Source organism: Oryzias latipes, chromosome 16 (assembly GCF_053564925.1).
Source record: "Oryzias latipes strain Hd-rR chromosome 16, Olatipes_Hd-rR_3.1".
NCBI classification, from domain to species: Eukaryota; Metazoa; Chordata; class Actinopteri; order Beloniformes; family Adrianichthyidae; genus Oryzias; species Oryzias latipes.
Window position 1 is genome coordinate 31,017,443 of NC_136252.1, and position 21,404 is coordinate 31,038,846.

At 39.8% G+C, this 21,404-nt stretch overlaps 1 protein-coding gene and 1 long non-coding RNA gene across 11 annotated transcripts in view; both read left to right on the forward strand.

The window, feature by feature from the left end:
• The window catches only part of sema6cb (semaphorin 6Cb), a 170,396-nt gene extending 162,276 nt beyond the window's left edge, over nucleotides 1-8,120 (forward strand). For all 10 annotated transcript variants that reach the window (XM_011485750.4, XM_078932533.1, XM_011485745.4 and 7 more), the window contains one exon: nucleotides 3,082-8,120. In XM_011485750.4, coding sequence (XP_011484052.1) covers nucleotides 3,082-4,397 — 1,316 coding nt within the window. In that variant the 3' untranslated portion in view covers nucleotides 4,398-8,120. The remainder of the gene's footprint in view (nucleotides 1-3,081) is intronic.
• Nucleotides 8,121-13,338: 5,218 nt separating this feature from the next.
• Nucleotides 13,339-21,404, forward strand: part of LOC144984375 (uncharacterized) — a 31,232-nt gene continuing 23,166 nt past the window's right edge. The window contains exon 1 of the long non-coding RNA XR_013648002.1: nucleotides 13,339-13,477. This is a non-coding gene — a long non-coding RNA (uncharacterized LOC144984375). The remainder of the gene's footprint in view (nucleotides 13,478-21,404) is intronic.

Consider the following 21,404-nt stretch of genomic DNA (forward strand, 5'->3'; position numbering starts at 1 on the left):
ACTCTACTTTTGTCAAGCTTGTTTAATGCGTTTGAGTCAAAAAACACTAAAAGCATTTGTTAATGCAAACTTTAATGTTGCGTCACCCCAGATTGTTTTACTTCACTCAACATCTTTGTAAAAGCAGATTTATCAAGTCAAAAGTGGATGTTTCCAAGTTTCCACACTGCAAAAAGTGAAGGTTCTGAAACTAAACTTTCTATCTTGCAAGAAAAATAATCTTTACAAGAAAGTTTCAATAGCAAAATAATCCTAGTCTGGGAAAATGGTTCTTGATTAGAACTTTTTTCTTGAAATGAAAAAAGTCCATTAGTCAATTTTTCTTAACCCTTTGGCAAATAAATATATATATTCGCCTATTTCAAGAAAATCCACCAATAGGGTAAGAATTTTTGACTTGCTTCTGATTTGGGCCTGTTTTTGTGCAACCTAGCTGTTTATTGAATACAGAGTGTTAAACTCACTGACCACTGACACTATATGTCCCACATAACCCATGATTGAGTCATCCAGTCTGCTCTAAAAAGCATGTTGTGACAAGTCATTTGGGATATGTTTACCCGTGTGCCACTTGACATGTATCTGCATCAGAGGGGAGCAACTGCCTGCAGGGACAGCCAGGGAGGTGGGTGTCATCCCTTTGGGGGTGACTCACAGGTAGCAGGGGGTCAACAGACCGCACTCCAAGATCAGAGCAGATTTTTATCACTTCTTATGAATAACTGCGTTGAATAAGGATGAGTCAGATCTGGAATTATGGAGCCGCAGCAGAACTGATCAATCGCTAATGAGATCTGAGAAGTAATCTCGAAGAGAAAGGGTGTGTTCACAAATTCACTGCAATATTACCTTTGATGGTCTTTTAATGTTAAAATATACTTTTCTTTATCACATTTTGGACTATAAGTGACCAACAGCTTCTCCGAATGAAATTAGAAGAAACACTCATCAAAATTGTAAATGATAATTGGCGTATACTTGTATAGCGCCTTTCTTCCTACAAGGACAAAGCGCTTTACAGTCATGGACCCATTCACCCAGTCACACACACATTCACACACTGGTGCTGCCAAACACAGGCGCCCGCCAACCACCAGAGGCAAGGTGGGGTTCAGTGCCCAAGGACTTATCGACTCATGGGCATGCAAGCCGAGAATCGAACCTGCAATCTAACGATCATGGGTCGACCGCCCTACCGCTGCACCACGGCCGCTCAGATGTAACTAAACAACAATATAAAGGGCCTATATCATGCAAAATCAGCGTTTTTGAGCTTTTAAGTTTATCGTAATATTAATTCTGCATGAAAAAGAACCCCAAAGCATTTTCATCCATTCACGCATATCTGACTATTCCTCTAAAAACCTGCTCTCTGAGCACCAGCCCCTCCCAATCCACTAAAATGAGTGGGATCTTCACATTGTGACGTCACAAAGTGAAGAACAACCTCTTCCAGAAAGAGTCTGCACTGCCAGCCCCGCCCCCAGGATAGCACACACCCCCGCTTTATCCATCCTTCAATTTTACATGCACATCTATGCAAAAGTTTGGATGTTGTTTCTGTTCGTGGGTGAAACGCAGACATGCTGCCGAGGCCGGCATTAGGTTGACATCATGAAATGGGCGGCACCCACAAGAGGCGAAAGGTGGTGCCTCAAAGATCCAGTTGTCTTACTTCCGAAAATGACTCATATTTCATTTAGAAAATCGTTCATATGTGTGCCAAAGGTAATATATTGTCATATAAATAATAATTTCAACTATGGATAAAGTTTAAATGCTTAAGAATAATACTGAACTTAAAAGCACTCACGGGTAAACGTAACTTTAGCTATATTTAGACCCTATAGACTATACGAGCTGTGAAACTGAAGATATTTGCTATATTTCAATATTGTCTATTAATTGTGTTTAAATATGAATATTTTTCTAAATTCTCATTGCTTTTTCATACAATGTCATGGATCTATATACATGCAGCTAAACACAACCACATTTCATTCAGCTCTTCAAAAACGGACACAAAAGTGATTATTTTAGGGTTTTTTGTCTAGACAGTTGTCATACTTACATTTTTGGAGAAATAAATCTGATTAATTTATTTTCACCATCATCTAGATGCATGAAAACAATATTTTTTTTTCTGTTTTATTCAGTGGGACTGAATTTTTAACATCTACATGAAAGCAAAAATATAGGGAACATTAAATTTAAGCTTTCCTTGACTCTCATTATTTTAGACGTTTCATTATTGTAACCAGTGCATTCTTTTTGCCTTTTTCATTAAGCATCTGCATTTGTTCTTTCCTCCTTGGTGCTGCTGATTGAGCCGCCTCACAGACTCATCCGTTTTCTCACAAACTGTCATTAAGAGCAGAAAGAAGAGTCTGACAGATGGCAGGAGCTTTTCGCAAATGAGCACTGATTACCAAACGTAGCAGATTTCACTCTTTTCGTGTCATTAAGCAAACACGGAGCAAGGGTCATAACACCTGAGGACACTTAACATGCTACATTTGCCTCCTCCATGGAACCTTGAGTATTCAGTCCGTCACTGCACCCCACGTCCCCTCAGCTTAATTTTTGAAGAAAAAAAAGACGACAGGCTCATTTAAGCCCATGTTGGCAAAGGCGTCGCACTCTGTGAGCAATTGAAGGGACCTGTTATTTTTGGCTCATTCACCGTAGCAGGTGCTGCCACCCATGATCCTTGCATTGGAAAGCAAAGCTTGTGAAAATGACATCAAGATCCTGCTGCGCTCCATCAATATTTAAAGCTTTAACTCTTTCTGAACAGATTCCTTGCTGACTGGGAGCTCTTGCCCTCTGCCAGTCTAAGCCAAAGCATGTCCTTCAAAGAAAGATTGTATTGATCTATTAACTGATGAAGGAAAGGAGGCCAAAAAAGAGTTCAAACACTTCCACTGTGCTGTTTTCCAGCTATTAGGGTTCCTGTAAACACAACTTATCTGTACTGGCTTCTGCTTGACCTATGCTTGCTCTTGAAAATGTGTTTTTTCTCCATTATCTCAGTCAGAAAAGCACTGAAATAATTGTGTGAATCTTTTTTCTCTTTTGAAGGTGTGAGACGACCTCCAGAGCTGGAGCGGGCCAACCACAGTGTCCATTACACCCTCCTGATTGCTTGTGTTTTGGTGGCCTTTGTCCTCGGGGCTGTCGTATCTGGCTTTTTGGTTTCATGCTATTGTAACTACACGGGCCACAAGACCAAGAAGTTGCCAAAAGATCCTGAAGCTCCAATCCCACATGCTCTGTCACTCCGCAGTTTGGCCAAGCTTAATGGCCTCTTAGACAGCCAGAGCAAGGAAGACAAGCTGGAAGTATCATCTCCAAAGATCTACAACTCTTTTTTTACCAACAGCAAGGAGCACCACCCACAAAGGAGAAATGGGCATCATGGAATGACGATGGGGGACCTGGTCCACCCCCACCATCACCACGTGCACCACTCTTCAGAGCTTTCTGGTTTGCCAACGCCAGACTCAACTCCAGAGTTACCCATTAAAAGCATGAAAGCCTTTAAAAACCAGTGGGAAAAGAACCAGAACTGCAACAACGCCAAAGAGCCAAAGTCACACATTAGCTCTAGACCAAGTTCAAGCCTTCTCCACCAACAGGTCTTCCCCTACTCACATGGTCTGTCAAATGGACAGCCAGTAGCCGGTCTTCTACATCCAGAGGAGCGCAAAATCCACAATTCAGAGCGCGTCTTATCTCAACCTTACCCTGGTTACCCTCAGAATGTGATGGAAGTGACTTCTCTGGATGAGCTCCTAAAACACATCCATGAAGCAAGCGGTAGCAAGCACGCCCAGTTGATGAGTCCATCGGGACTGATGGCCAGCACTGGTGGAGGACAGCTGGCTTTCGCCAACAGAGTTCAACCTCAGATTCCAGAGACAGAATCGGCTCCCTACTACAGCTCCTCCACGTTACCCCGGGACAGTCTGACCCGTCGCATGGATGTTCCTCCTGACATCCCCCAACACCATCAGTCTACCCTGGAGAGGAGGCACTCTTCCCAGCGGCACTCACTGATTGCCGCAGCCACTAAAATGCCCAGTGTAGGCGCAGTAGGAGGGGCAGGAGGAATGATCCCCCGCCAGCACAGTTTCAGCCAACGAAATGGTGGCCCCCATCAGCCCCCAATTTTGGCTAGAATGAACTCAACAGGCAGCACTTGTGAGGTTCACTATCCTCTCATCCCCAGTGGGTACCTACAACGTCAACACAGCTACAATGGAGAGCAACAGGAAGTCCAACACAGGGGGGCCATTATCCGCCGAGCGTCATCTCTCAAGCCTGATGTCCCTCCTAAGCCTTTGTTCATACCTGCCACATCCCCAGTCAATGAACAAGGAAAGTACAACTACTGAGGGGTGCACTCATGGACTTGAGGGAGTTGCCCTCATGGTGTCATCTTTAAGGAACTTTCCTTGTAAGAAACTGTTTTGAGGTTCACTACTTGACTTTCAGATGAAAACACAACCAACTTGTGTGACATCCAGTCTCACTGTGGACAGAAGCCTCAACCAAACTTTTTTTTTCTGTTGTTTTTGTCCGACAAATATCTTTGTACCATATTGGTATTGTTCAGCGACTTGCTTAATAACAAACTGCTGACTTGGATGGCGTGATGCCACCTCCTAATACAAGGCTGCCAATGTCCTCAATGTGGATTTACAATGCAAGCTGATGTTGGACAAAATCTGACTCATCGGTCAACTTGAAGACTTGGAAGCTGAAGCCTCCTGCACCTCTTCGCATCATGCTTTTTGCTTAATCTTTTCCGATGTAGTGTTTGTATTCAGTCACCACCAATCCCTCCCTTGAATGTGTTTATATTATGCATGTGTGTGTATATACATGTGTGTTTTTATCCACACCGTATATGTATACATATACATATGCAGTATGTGTAGCCTGTGGTGAAAGTCAACAATTCCCCTGAAAGTAGTTATGTCTTTGCCTTACTATACTCTTTCACCTTTGGGGATGTCAAGCAATCCCAAAGAAACATCACACCAACACCATCCGAGCAGTTTCTCTGACTAACAACATTTAGTTCTGGTTGACACAACAAAGGGGATACTTCAAGAACATAGCTAAACTTGCCTTTTCTCAACTCCGTTCTTTCCTCTCCTCTCAACCCAAACCAGGCTGTAAATGACTTACTTGGTTACATTGAAGTTCCTCCAGAGTAGTTCTGTTCGACTGGTGCTTCACAAAATGAGCGGGTCTGACATATTCAGAGATGTTTTGGACCCAATGAGGAAACCATAGACCTGAAGTCAAGGATATGAACAGGAAACATAACAGACTGCAGTTGTTACAATTAATTTTGTGATTATTGGTTGTAAATAAAAGAATAAGTACTAGCCAAATTTTAACTGTATGTGTAAATGTGTGCCTTATTTAATAATAGTGTGTGACATGGGGGCAGTGCAAGGGGCTCAGATGGCCACTATGCTACAGTATATTGTAGGTGTTCAACTCTCTAATTGTTAGTATGTGTCAACCAGTATTGCATATTGGAAGAGTTTTATTCCAGAATAACTGTTTTTTTAATACATATTTTGGATATTTTTCCCCATACGAAAAATAAGAAACGATAATATTTTATGTCTTGTTGAATGTATAGGTACATTTATTTTTACAAATGTTCTACTTTTAATTAAAGAGCATTAAATACAATTTTGAAAAAAAATACATCTCTACAGCAGAACTGCCCAAACCTGGTTCTGGAGATCTATCGACCTGCTTGTTATTTTGTTTTATCCTGCCCCACTCGCCGTTGATTAGACTACAGTCACATATCCCAAAATACCACTGCGCTGCAACCTAAATTTTCTAAAGTTTTCAGCAAATTCTGCAGGTGGCCGCGCAGTGGCATCTGTGATCAGGAGGTGGCAGTCGTATTTTTACACGCCACACGGCAGCCGCAAGGTCTTAAGAAAAAGTGCACATTAAACGGCAACTGGATGAGATTTTTCACAATGGTCAGTGGCCGCCCAGGCACATTTGGAGGTCGCTCGTTGCCAGTCCAGTGACCGCGTGGTAGAAAGGCAGCATCATGAGAATTGATTGATAGGAGGGTCTCCAAGGTCCCGGAAAATTGTATGATGATCGACTAATTTCAGACTGCCATCCCCCGACCTACAGTGATTGACCTTTTGATTGTTTGAAATCGTATGGGAGCAGCTGTTGACGAATGGGGAGACAGCATTGATGCTACACAAAACTCATCATGGCGATATCCCCACAGCGACTCAGGGACCTGCGTCTCAACGAATTGCGATTGATGCTGAGAAGAATACGAAGACAAAACATTGTGCTTGCTGCATAGAAGAAAAGCAATGCACACAAGAAGGGCAAAGTTGAAGAAGTTGTTGGATGAGGCCGTGGTTGCAGCACACTGTTTTGATTGGACAGTAAAAATATGCTTTATATAGCCTCAGGCTACCAGCCGACTGGCAGCTGGTTGCACTTGAATTGGACAGCCGCCGTCCGGAGACATTTACACATCGTCTAATCATAGCTGCTGCCAGCCAGCTACTCAGCTGACACTACCCTGTGGCCGCCCGATTTTTCCTAATGCCATCGATATTTATGACCACGCTTCCCCATCGTGCAGTGGCACTTGTATTTGTGACCTTGGCATTAGCTGCATCAGACTGCTCTAGATTGTAATTGGGTGAATACAGATGTGTAACCCTTGTGCTATCCTAGGTACTTTAACATTGGGAGTTGGGTCATCTAGAGCCCACAAGACAGTGCACTGAACTTTTTTTCTTCAATGAGTTGTGATCTTCACTGGTGTCCATGGATTACATGAAATCCTCTTCACCTTTATCCACCTTTGTCATGGTAGGGAGAACATGTCAATGTAAACATGGGGTCATCTAAGATAGCGCAAGGGTTAAGGTCCCATTGGAAAACCAGCAGGTGGATGGCAGATCCTATGGACAAGGGTTGAACTGAATTTACTGGTAAAGATATAGATGATCCATGTTTTGGAATAAAACTCTTCATTGGATTTTTTTTCCTTTTCATCCCAAGAGTGTGAACCTTCAAATGTTTTGGGATAGCTTTGGCAAAAGCTTGTGCACAGCCTGAGACTACAAGCATTCAGAAATTTCCCTTTAATTTCTATTGTTCCTTCTTTTTTTTCCCAAAGAATTCACAAGTCCTCTAAGCCTATAATCGGTAGATCCATAACTAATGCAGAATAGACCTCTTACCTTGGAGAAAAAGGAAATTCTAAGGAAATTGATTTCTGGTTGTTTGGTTCTCCTTCAGTTCTTACTCGTGTAGGTTCAGACCGTCTTCTGACACCGAGTGTCCACTTTCCAAACAAGAGAGGAAACGTGAGAAGTGCAATGAACTGTCGTTCCTTGGATCGATTCTTGGTATGGTGGCTCCAAATCCAAATGTTTCTGTCTTCTGAGGGTTTCCCTCAGGGATGTCAATGCCAGCCACTTCTCTCTCTGACACATTATCTCGTAAAAACCCGTCTCTGTTGTGCTTTCAGAAGAGTCTCTTTGGCTGCAGTTGCTTGGAACCGTGATCAATTCTGTGAAAACAGCTTAGCATTGTTTACCGTAGCTGAAAATGATATTTGGCCAAAATCTCCCAGAGCTCATTCGATCTGCTATAACATTTACTGCTCATATTTTTCAGGGTTTAAATAAGGACAACTGTGGAAGATCCCAGTGTTTGGTCTGAAAGAAAGAAATAACATCTGGGTGTCAACAGCATTAAATCATTTTTCACATCCGACTTGATTAAAAATTGGGGGATGACAATATTTTAAAAGATGAATTGTGGGGGCTGTAGTTATAAAGTGGACTGTTTTTTTGTTTTCCTTAATCTGCCGGTCACAGATTAAATGGAATCAGGGAGTGAAGTTTCCCTCTATAAGCTCAGTATGTCAGGATTTGATTTGGTGTAAATACATTCTCTTTGGATGGTGTTTCATTGATTATTATATCATTTTTCTCTTTGATTTCCAGGATTTACCTTGACTTACTATGAATTTGGTCTCAGAGTACCATTGTATGTCTCTTATACTAGGAATAAATACAATTTAAAAACCTGAAGCATGTGTCTCTCTGGTAAATGTCTGAAAAAATTGAACATGTACAGCCACATGTCTGAAGGTCATAAAGAAGTGAAATTGAGCCTTCTGATGTGAGACTGGCCAACTTTCAGAAAGTTCTATTTAAATTCCATAAAAATCCACACAGAGCAGCTTGAAGCCTTTTACACTACAGTTGATTTAAAGAAATGGTGAGTTTATACTTATAAAATTCTGTAATAGAAAATGTGTGGTTGCCATCTTCCACATTCTTAAATCAATACTACCCAGCTGCAGAATACTGCATGCCGATACTGACTAATGAGAAAGGTAAACATTTGGTTCTTATCAGGTGTAGGGTTTTATTAGGTTAACATAACTTTGTTTTGTAGAGTAAAAACTATTCTGAAATGCAAAAAATGGCATAAAATATTTTATAGTGTAATCAAAATTTTAAAGAAAGCCTCTTAATGGATCAAAGTCCAATTACACTTAGAAGACTACACAAACATTCATGATTATGGTTTTACTGCCAGATGTTGAATCCTGGAGTAGTGAACCTCCACCATACTTCACTGCTGCTGCAGACACTTATTGTACTGCTCTGCAGCCCTTTGATGAACAAACTCAAACTTCTCACCTCACCAAGTTCCTGTTGTATTGCTTAGTTGAGTTTCACTGCCTTATTTCCATTTTCGGGAGTTTGAACTCTTGGCTAATTTATTTTTTAGCTTTAAATAAATTGCATACAAAGTGTTACATCAATGTTTGGGGGTAATCGGGACTTTTTTTGTTTTTTATAGTGTACCTGCCCAAAACTTTTGCGCAGTACTGTAATGGCTGATTAAATAAGTTTTCTTTCTAATTTGGCAAACTTTTTTTAATGTACCTCAAGGGAACTCTGTTCTTAATGATGCAGCTTCGTTCCCGAAAAAACGTGTCACCATTAAGAGGCGTTCTAAATGCAGCTATCACCCAAAGTTTTTATTTTTGAAGCATTTTAGGGATTCATTAAACTAATTAAAACAAAGGATTTATTCACACATTTAAAGATTTAGACCTGAATTCTTCCAGACATCGAGTGTTTGTGCAATTGCCTTCTAACTGAGCATGTGTTTCTTCTTTTTATGTACGGTTTCCATAAGACGTGTTGTAGTTTGCTGAGAATAAACACAATGTTCAGCAATTACCTTGCAGATAATGGACACAATAGAGTTGGCTGTTGTACACCAGACACTGCTTTGTGAACATTTTTACAAAAATTTCAATCTATGAAGTTAATGAGCTGTTTAAATTTGATCAGATTATATATACACACAAAAAATAAGCATAACATTTTGCTCATATGTTATGCTCAGAAACAGCTTTGAAAGATTTTTTTCAAATATGTTTTTAAAATAAAATCTGTACTTGACCTTTGCTGAGCTAGAAATTAACGTTAAATTTGGGGGGCAGGAGGGGACATAAGTCTTTGGTGGGGGGGCAAATGGAAGCAGCGGAGCGTGAAGCCATTACAAATGATATGATCAAAAATACATATTTCAAATATTTGTATTATTGTTAAAATGATTATTAATGTTAAAACAGCAGTTATTTTAGCTGAGTTGCCATTACTAATGCTTTAAAAGAGCTGATGATGCTAACGATGATTCTTTTTAAAAAATATTTGTGTATAATGATGATAATATTGACCAAAAATTTGAGGGGGCAAAGCTTTGTGCTGGGGGAAGGGGCAGCTGCCCCCACTTAACCCCCTGTAGCTCCACCCCTGGCACTGGATCTTTATTTCCAGTCAACTCAAAAATAAAAACTTACCGTAAAGACATCAGGATATGAGTTTTAAACAGGGTTTTCCTAATATTTCAGCAAGTTTTTCTTTAATCCATAAACTCGAAGATCAGTTTTCAAAGGTGTCTTTTACCAGAAAGCGATGTTTTAGATAGTTAAAGCTTGAATTCAAATGGTGACCCACATGGAATAAAATTCTGCTCCGAGGTGTTACAAGGTTTCCTTTATTTATTTAATATCTATTTGAACCGGGACAGTGCACATTCCTGAATATTTCTGTAAATGCGTCAGTGTTGGCTATAAGAGCCAATTTTTTATCGTAGTCCAGGGGGCTAGTTGTAGCTTTGCCAAAAACAAATACATTAAAAAGGACAATAAGAATGACAGTAATACAAAATTCAATTGATGAGTGCGCTGTCGCAACTGAGCACCCAGAATGTCATTCCTGCCTGCTGTTTATGTTGTTCCAAACTTGAATGTAATTCAAGTGTTGTTTGTGCAGTTTTAAGACTGCAGTTCTGTTGTTTTCTTGGGCAGAAAATTGATTATAAATCATCTTTGAGCTTTCCGCTGAACTCATTACGGGTTGCTCTGCAGGGTTTGTGCACATGTAACCAACGTGTCTTTGGAGCAGCACGACATCCTGATCAGAGGTGTTGGTGAGCAGCACTCCTGTTCCTCTGTAAAAGCACAGAGGCTGATGGATAAAGCAATTTTTACGTTGAAGTGAAAATAATGACTTACAGTGAAAGGACTCTGGTGAGTGTTGAGATTGACCTTTTTAGCTGAAACAGTTCTCCTAATGAGGAGGTATTGATCGGTTTATGCAATTATACTCCCTGGAGTCCATTAGATAATCATGCCTGTGTTTGTGGGAGTTCATAGCTGTGCATCACATAGAGAAGTGGGAGCTGTGAGACTGTGGTGTTTGCTGGAGTACAGATCGAACCAGAGTTGGATAATGGATGCCAATTAGCCACAATATGTTTAATGGATCCCAGCAAACACTTGTCGATGGTCCGGTGTCAGAAATGTTGGACTTTTTGAGCCTGTTTTCACATTTCTACTGCGAAGGCTGCTAATGATGAATGACTGTTCCTAATGAAACTGATCACTGTGGTGTTGACGACGATCATTTCGCTTTCCTTGTCTTTCATTCTGTGAGTTTTATTCTGTGGGGATTTTTCTAATACCTAAAAGACTTGAATATATATTACCTCCAGTGTGCACGAAGCTTACAAAGCTGAGTGTGAAGCTTTTTGGTGAGAAAAAAAGAGCTTGCCCGAGTCCGTTCATGTCTGCAAAGTCCAGACTCAGCAAAAAGAATATGACAGCGTAAAGTGAAAAAGGTCAGAGCAACAGAGAGGGATCACCACCTGCAGCTAAGAGAGCTGATTTCAGCAGGAGAGCTGACACCTGACCCCACCTGAGCAATTCCTGTGCAATTCCTAAATCTCAGGAAAACGCCGGCTACCCAAAAATCCGAGGCCGTCAGCAGAGGATGAAATAAGGTTTTGCAAGAAGTCTGTAGAACTTTGATTTTCCTAAAGCAGCTCAGACTTACACTTTTATTGGAGGACAAAACCATGAACAGGACTTCTGTAGGCAGTCGGATGAAGGACCGGGACTAATTTTAAGGAGGCAGAAAAAAACCTAACTATTGGAGTGAGTGCATCTGTTTGGAGGAGGGAGGGGCTCTGAAGATTACAGGGAAAAAAGGTTTGGGGGATTTGGGACTTGAAGTTTATTTGGTTCCTCACATGTTTACTAAAACCAACTGTGATGGGGAAGACATATTACAACATTAATCAGAATGGACTGAGATGAAGCGTCATCCAAAAACCAAGGATGCATTTAACACCATTGACTGTATATGAGAACTGGAGCGAGCTGGTGTGATGTCACCCATAGAAAATGGTTTAGTTTCAGCTCCAACTTAATTAAGTCGATTCAGTTGCCATTTTTTTTGCGTTACAGATGCAACAGTGTTGGAGCTAGATGACGTCAGTAAGGCAAACATTATGATCAAAATAAAGATAAATGTAGTTACATAAAATGTATTTAAATAAATAAAAGAAATTTATAATTAACATAAACACGTTTTTTTATAATAAATAACCAAATAAGACTATCTAAAGCAAGCTCTGGAGAATCTGTCGATCAATAATTTCATTGTGAGACCACATGCGGAGGCATGTGATTGGTCAGATAATAACTTGAATAATGTGCACTTCGAAAAAAATATATATCATGAAATAAAATTGTATTATGAAGAACGTATAAAAAAAGGTATCAGAGCAAGAATGGCTATTTTGACAAGTAAAATGACCATTTCTTTCTCAATACCTCTCAAATTATACTATATTGACTGCACTCTCGAGGGCAAGCTAGTTTTAAAGACACAAAAACAAAATTTCCAACATACCTACCTGCATAATATCCACAAGTGTTAACATATAGAATTTTTTAAATACCCGTATTTTCCGGACTATAAGTCGCACCGGAGTATAAGTCGCACCAGCCCAAAAATGCATTATTAAGTAGAAAAAAACACAGATAAGTCGCATTTTGACGGGAAATTTATTTGACAAAATCTGAGACCAAGAACTAATAACTTGCACAAACTCATATGACACAATCATAGCAGACTGTTTATCTCATAATTTCACAGTAATTCTTTCTCATACTTATTTATTTATTCCTTTCATGAAGCATCATTGGCTAACTAATACTCTGTTTTCATCCTGTATTTGTAGAAACAGTTTTCACTTTTATTGCATTTCTGAATCTATGAAATCATTGGAAAATAGAATATTATGTTTTTAGCCTTCAAGATCTTACTGTAAAAAAAAGTTTGCTGATTCTCTGAGACACTTAACATACCTCATACATCAAATTGACCCAGGAACATCATCTCTGTTCCTCACAAATGAACATAACAGGAGGGTTAACAATGTATTTATTTCAATTTATTTCTAATATAAGTCGCTGCGGAGTATAAGTCACACCCCTTGCCAAACTATGAAAAAAGGGCGACTTAGAGTCCGGAAAATACGGTAATACATTTGTAGATCTTTAAAAACCCAACATAATTATTATTACAATAGCTTTCTTTTAAGTTTTATTGTTCTAGTAAAACTCAAATTTGGGGTGAATAAGACTCTCATTCATCCAGGTCAATTCCATCAAAGTAATAAGTAAAAAGAATCTGTTGAGGGAAATCAAGTCCAGTTGATGTTTTTTTTTCTCTACTTATCATAAACAGAATGTAGGTTTACCAAAGTTTTTAGTATTAGTTGTCGACTAATGTGTCCTTTTCATGATATTTTCTTTTACAACAGGGGGTATTTGCAGCCTCTGCTAAACAGGTTCCTGCATCGGGGGGGCAGAGGATCCCTTTTGTGGTGAAGCTGCAGCTTCATTTAGTTTCCTGACATGATTTCAGCTTCAGTTCTTGTTGGAATCCTGCACCTCCTGAGCAGATTCATCCTGCCGTCCCTCCATTTGTTTCACCGCTTTCCATCACAGTGAAGTGATTTCCCAGAGGAGATGGACAGCTCTGGAGCTCAGGCACAATGAGGAAGACACGAAGTAAGTGAAATTCCCCCAATAGTTATTATTTATGCTTTAGTGAGGAAAATATGTAAAAACCTTTCTTTCTATATGAACCAACTTTATGAGTGGGTGCGGTTTGCTTTCAGGACGAAACACTGTCTAGTGACTGAAAAGTCCTTTTTTTCATGTTTTTTTTTTCTGTTACTTCCTCTTCCAAAAGCTTACAGCCAATTGCCACAACTTCATACAACTCTGGTTTACTGAAGCATCAAGACACATACAACAATAAAAGAGAATGAATTCTGTATTTTTATTTTAAAAACTAGAAAGAAAAAGCTCCTTAAAATAAAAAGTAAAGGAAATTCTAAACACACAAGAAAATACTGAACAAAAACTTAAACCCAGTATAAAACCAGGAAAACTCTTTACACAAAAAAAAAAGTTGTAGAGTATCAAATGTTGACTGCCTTCATTGTCTTTTTGGTTGACATGTCCTTTACCCTAAAATGCCCACTTCAAAATCATCCTTTTGTTTGTTTGTTTGTTTTTTTGTTTGTTTGGTGTTCTTGTTGCATTTTCTCATGATGGAGGAAATTTATAATAATAGCAATAATAATAATATTATAATAATAATAACATCAATAATGGATTGGAAATTTCTGCGTTTGTCCAGACGCTCAAAGTGCCTACAATATGTCCATTATTCATTCACTTCTCATTCATTGGTGATGTTAAGCGACTGATGGAGCCTCCGCTGCCCTGGGGCAGACTGACAGAGGCGGGCTGCCAGTTCGCGCCTACAGCCCCTCTGACCATCACCGGGACATTCATACACATTCACACACCAGTGGAGCCACACTGGTGTGTGAATGTAAGTGTCTTGCCCAAGCACACAACAACAGTTGGCTGGGGGGAATGGGGATCGAACCATCGACCCTTTATTGACGCAGGAGCAGATAAAAACACGCCATTTAAGTTGTATTTGTAACACAAGAACCGAAATGGGCGTTTCAAAGATTTCCTGCTCCGCCCAATTCTGATGCATCCACTGGCAGACAAATAACTCCATGTACACCTGATATTGCTCGCCATTTTTGTTGCTCCGCCAATGTTAGGTGGGGGGTGTGAGGGGCTTTAAGCTGGCAGGAGAGAGTCTAGATAAAGGTATGCTGGGATATCTACGTAGGCTTACGTCTGTGCAAACAACCCCACCCACAGACGAATTATCAATGAATCCTTGCTACTTGGCAGAAAAAATGTCCCAGAAAATGACACAGGACTTTTACAAAAAACTATATCATCATCATTGAAAAAAAACATTGGGAACACTTTGAAAAGAGATACAAAAATATGGTAAAAAACATAGTTGTAGTGGGACTTTAAAGTAATGGTTATTCTGCCCAATAGCATGACTGAGTAACAGCTGTTTAGTTCTCCATCTATAGGATTTTGGCTTCTTGGAGCCAGCGGGAACTTCCTGTTTGGAACACCATGGGGGAGGAGTCACATTTTCCAGTTAGTCAATGGGCGGTGTCCCTTCTGTATGGAGTTTACATGTCTCCGTTTGTTGGTTTCCTCCAGCTGCCCCCTCTAGTCCTAAATCAGGCTGCATAGGTTGGTGACTGTAAATTACCCAGTTGTGGTGAGTGGGGGTGCTTGTGGCCCTGCAGAGGACTGCCAGGGAGTCACCCTAAAGTAGAGGGGATGAACTCTAGCTCTGTGCAGAGTTTAAATGGTTTCTTTGTTTATTTGATGCATTTAATGAAACCTGCCCAAAGACATTCCCCCTTTATTATTTTAACCTCTAATCCAGTTACTGCCTGTGACCTTGTCTGCACTTCAGCTGGAGGAGCGTGCAACAACACGGGTGTGACTGACAGACAAAAAAACAAAAAAAACATGTCCATTTACAGTTCATGCACGACCCAATTCCCCCCCAAATCTGTCTGACTGAGGACTCGGTGGGCTTTTAATTGCATTTCTGTGTTGTCAGCTTTTCCAGCGTAACCTTCGCACCTTCACCACAACCCTCCAGCCTGCCCCCCTTCCTCAAAAAATATAGTGAAATCCTGTTTTGCACCAATAATGAGAGTATTCTCCGTGTCAGTGGCCTGGCAGTGCACTGACAGCTGGCATCACAATTCATTCCGTCTGTGCGGGAAAATGCTTCAAAGTGCCAGAGAGAAGCTCTCACCATGTCAGAGGCAGTGAAAAATCCACCAACACCGACAGCCTGCCTGAATGTCTCTTTTTAAGCTTATATATTCACTCCACAGCTCCAGAAGCAGGCAGATGTTTGGTTAACACTTGTTTTAGCACATGTGTGATGCTTCATGGTCCTTGGTTCAAATCAGTCTTCCTTCCAGCATCAGCGACAATCGCACAACTCAAAATCATGACCACACAGTGTGCGACACATCAGTAGAGGTTCTTTCAACTTTTATCTACATTTATAGATAGTTTTTCATGAGAATCAGACATCTGTGATATGAAAAATGGGCTCCAGTCGAGTCAGGTCCAAAGAAATGACGTGGGATCACTCTCCCATGGGCCCACCACCTGTAGGAGAGCTCAGAAGTGGTTTGGATGGCAGTTGAAGGCGGCTGCCTCGGCAGCCAAAACCCCGGTCATGGAACTAGGTTTTTGGGGACATATTACTAAACATACAAAAGAAAAGAAAATGCAGCATTAATAATTGTTTGGAAAGGGGGGGGGGGGGGGGGTCCTCCATTTTCTGCCTTTTTCTCAGTTTTTAGTGGGGAAAAAGGAGAAAGAATAAGGAAATAGTCTGTTTTCTTGATGCTCTGTGTTCTGTCTGTTGGTCAGGTTCTCTAAAAGATGCTGTGTCGTCTCTGTTTCTTTTTTTACATTTCTATTGCTTTGGTTATTATGATGAGTAAAATATATTCCTCAAACCATTTCTGCTTTCCTTGAATGCAGAGCTTCCTTTGTTGATTTTTAGCAGTTTTGGTCTTTTTGTTCACAGGAACCAAATTTCCTCCGTGTGCAGGTTTGGGGGGGATCAGAGACTTTGCTCTTCTCGTCTATCTTGTCATTTTCAGATCATTTGAAAATGTGCCTTCTTGCTAAGCTTCAGGTGCGGTACCCAGAAGCTCGGCTGTGTTTCTGCTTAATTTACCCACGAGTCTTAGCAGCATAGGAAAGGATGGGAGAAGGCCTTTTATTAATACAGGCAGGATTTAGGTACTGTTAAACATCTCGACTAAATCTTCATCTTGTTCAATAAAAAAGTTCTATGAAAGGTTTTCAGAATTTCTTTCACAAATTTACAGATTTAAAACAATCTGTTTGCATTTGTATTTTGCTTTTCCATTTGAATCCATCAAAGAAAACCGTTCGTTCGGTTTCCATGTAGGCACACACTCCGAAGCATCCCCGGCATAGATATATTCTGAGACACAGCGACTTATGGAACTGCTGTTTTACAAAAACATACTGCTAATTTTTTGGCAAAATACCAATAAGAAAGGAATAATGCCCAATGAGGTGTCCATTATCACAAATGAATGGATTAAGGAGGCATTGCCTCTGCAAAATCCCTTAATTTCTAATAATGGACACCTAAAAAGAACAGTATCCTGTTATACCATGGTCTCTTACGAAAGCATTTAATATCAAATCCATTATCAGTACTTTAATATAGTAATATTCAATGTTTAATGTTAAATTGCCTTGTTTTTATAAGAATACGTCCGTTTAATGCGCAGTGTGATGTCATCATAACGGCTACGGAACCTTTCTTTAGCTTTGCCACAGCGTGTTTATGAGGACCAACCAATGACAGGAAGTGGTATGCAAGCTATATTCATCAGTTCAGAGGGAAAGCTCTTCTCTTACCGTTTGTGTTTATCCAAATGATGAAACAAAAGTGTCTTTATAAAGAAACAAAGTCCACAATTTTCTAGATTGCTTTGAAGAAATAGCCAACATTCACTCAGTTTATTGAAGTTTTGAAGTTGAATTGAAGTTCCCCAATTGCTGAAACACATTTTCTGAAACTTTAGACCAATTTAAGCAAACACAATTTTCAAAGTATAGGCTAAATATACAAAATATTGACTCTTCAGTCAAAAGCTCACTTTGAGCTCAAAATAAAGACTCTGTTGTCAAAACTTAAACACACACACAGCCAACACGACGAAACACTTGACATTCAGGTCTTGCTCTGTTAACCTTTGTGCTATCCTAGGCACTTTAACATTGGGAGTTGGGTCATCTAGACCCACTAGACAGTGCGCTGAACCTTTTTTCTTCGATGATTTGTGATCTTCACTGGTGTCCATGGATTACATGAAATCTTTCCACCTTTATCCACCTTTGTCATGGTAGGGAGAACACGTCAATGTAAGGGTGGGGTCATAGGATAGCACAAGGGATACCCATCTTTGAAAAGCGGCTCAGTTGTTCCACAGCTGTCCTCATATTCACTGCAGTTGATTTGCAACAAGTGTCTTCAGTTTTGATCAGTTGTGTGTTCATTGTGACTGTTGTGTCAGAGCTTGAGTTTTGCCTCTTTGTGTTAATGTTTTGCATCTTGTGTGTTTTTAAATGCCGGTTGTGTTATAAAAGTGAGAATGTGTCATGTGTTCTGCAAAGAGTAGGTTAAAGTTTTGCAAATTGTGTGCTAATTACAAACTGTGTTTCAGGTTTAGACCAAAGACTGATATTTTTGAGAAGAGGTACAGCAATTGGTCGACTGGTTTGGAGAGTGGCGCTTAGTGTTTTAGTATTTGGGAAAAACTGTAAAAAATTGTAAAATTTATGAAAGTAAAGATCTAGTCAAGTTATGGGAATAATTAGAAAAAGGCCAACAAATAAAGATTTGAAAATTGCAGCTAAAATGACATGTAGAAATTTGTGAGTAAATATGGGAAAAAAAAATCTAAAGACCCAATTTCTTTGTCTCGCAAAAGGCAAAAAACAAAAACAAAATCTCGTTCATATTTATCCACAAAATTTATGGGGATTGTATTGCTTGGTTGTAATTGTAAAATAAAAGTGAGAAGAAATGTTGAAACTGTAAAGGCATGTGACACATTCAGGAATGCACTTTAAGCATATGGTGTTCACACTGGACGAACAGGAAGGGGCTTCTTCTTTTTCATTTTCGATTGTTGTAGCGCATGTCCGCAACCTACAGTGAGGAGTCTCTGTCCAAAATGTCAAAGCGGTGTAAATGTTCTGAATCTTGCTCCAGGCTTTTTCTTTTCCAGCTCTATTCCAATATATGAAAGACTTCGAGTCATAGAATCCCGGCAAGGCACAAACCACAGTTATTCATTTCTCCTCTGTGATCAACTTTCTAGCGGTTGGCACTTGTGTGAATTAAAGGGGATGTCATCCATCCACTACCAAATCCGAGTCCCTGATTGGTCAAAGTTTGACCTGGTTTAAACCAATGGTGACGAGTTCAGTATGTAGAGCCCGAAAACGATCGTAGAAACTTAAGTGGTGAACGCAAGAGTTTCGAATGCACGTATATATGCATTTACATAGACTTTTCATTGAAAGTAGTCGCTTGGACGTGTGTTGCCGAAGGCGGTGTAAACCTATCTTCAGACTTGTGTGAGACAGAAAGCAATAAAAAAAGTTGCCTCACCACCTCAAACAACCACTGGAATTAGTATTTTTATAGATTTACGAGCCAAACATGATACACTTGTTTGTGTTCTTTTTAATCATCCACAGGTGCAAATATTCTCAGAAATGAACTTCATAAAATTAAATGTTATTTATATATATAGTTATTCATATAGTTTATTTGGCTTAAGTTTGTGTGTATGTGTGTGAACATCAGAGCCTAAAGGGTCAACACAAAATCTGCACACTGCAGCAAAAGACTGAACCCTCAGACAGATCTGAGTGCTTCCAGGTTCACTTTCATGTGTCACCTCTGACCCCTTCCCCCCATAGGATGGAAAAGAAGACTGGAACCACACGCTCGTTCCTGGCACAGTCCAAAACAGAATTTATGGCTATGGGTTTCTCAGCTGTATGTTACATTCCTTCTGCCGGTGAGAGTAAAGTTTTATGCATGTTTAGGTTCAAAATGTCATGGGATACACAAATGTTTTCATCATTCCCCTTCCTCTGATCGGTAAGGTTTCTTTGTGCTCATATCTGATCCCAGGTTTGCTGTCGCAACTCTCCACCAGAAAGAGAACGGCGTGAGGATATAATTAAGTGGAATTTGAACCGTGAGAGATGGCAACAAGATGTGAACAACACAAATTGCCATCCATTATCTGTTGATTTAAAAGGGCTCATTAAAGCTTGAACAAGAGCACAGGCAGGACCAAATGGGCCGCTATTATTAAACAGTTTGATCCGTTTCTATTTTCCTCTATTGCCTCCATGATTAGAAGCCCAAAAGCAATTTAAAAGCCAAGAAATATTTGTTTAAGGTTGCACTTATAATTACATGGAAATATAAGCAGCGTGAGCTGGTTAGGCTGCCCACATATTTGTTATCGGTCAGATAAAAATACATACTGAAATCCTCGCCAAGGAAAGTCAGCAGCCCTCCCTCCTCTGTGTCTGCGCTGTTTATTTTAACCATCAGCCAGTATTGGCGGCTAGCCCGGGTGAGGGGGGGTTGGGGGAGGACTTGTAGGCCGCAAACCGCGGTGCATTTGAAGGCTTTTAAATGCCCCATAAACACTGGAAGAGAAACACAGAAAAGCAGAGGAGCTCCAGCGCACACTGACAGAACATTTATCTGCTGCCTGCCCTCACTCAACCCCCCCCCTCCCCCCCCTCCATGATGCCAAATACCAAGGTATTTTATGGCGAATTTAACTTCAGTAAAAGTGATATCAGTTTTTAAATTAGGTATGTACGGTGGCCCTGAAGTCCAAATCACACCAACAAATCCCTCAATGCAAAAACAAAAACATATTCAAGATCACAACAACGGTTATAAAAAGCAAAACAAATATTGCAAGGAAAAAAACATTAAATTATAGAAATTCAAAATTCAAAAAAACCAAAGACCAATTCCAAAAAAATTAAACAAAATAGAAATTAAACATTTCACAAAACAAAATTAATTCACAGACAATAAAAAAAACACAAAAAGAAACTGGAATTCCTTTTTGGATGATGAAGTTTATTTCATCAGAAATTATTTTGCATGAAGCAAAACTGGGTATGAAAGCTAAAGTGTACATTAAAGGAGCATTTGAAACAAACTCAAACTTCATCATCCAATAAGTGAAATAATACCTCCCTTTTCCGGGGTTTTTTTTGTGTTTCATTTTCTAATATTTCATTTTGATTTCTGGAAATCACCTTTGTGATCCGAAATGTTTCTCTTTTATTTTATTTCACTTTCTTGTTTTTTTTTTTTTTTTTCTAAAATGTAATGTTTTTTTTAATTATTTGTTTGCTTTTTTAAATTGTTGTTGAGATCTTTAACATGTTTTTGAGTTGAGGGATTTGTTGGTGTAATTTGGACTTCAAGGCCACCGTAGAAATGCCTATGTAAGCCCTTCCATGAAAGAGCTTTTTATGCTGCACATCACAGTTTCTTGGAGTTGGATACTTAGCTCTGAGAAACAGCAGTTTTTTTCCTGTTGGAGCAACATGATGTTCTTCCAAACCAGGAGTCACACCAGTTCTAACGCATCCAGCAAAATCTGCCCCCTTTTTTACCCCAATAACCACACCAAGTTCAGTTAATCCGGGACAGCTCAGACTTCTATATCCTTTAAAAGCAAAACTTTATCATGTACTCAAGTCACCGCTGCTGCCGCTGCTGCTGTTGTTCCTGAGCTAATTAGAAGGAGGATCTTTATCTTTTCAAATGTAATTCTCACTAAATTTTCAAGTTGGGTTTAAGTCTTAGCACACTAAAGCCAGATTGTTCTATGACCTTCTGAGGCTTTGGACTGCTAATCATGATTGAGTTTGGTCTGTGGTCACCACATATGGATCACATGTG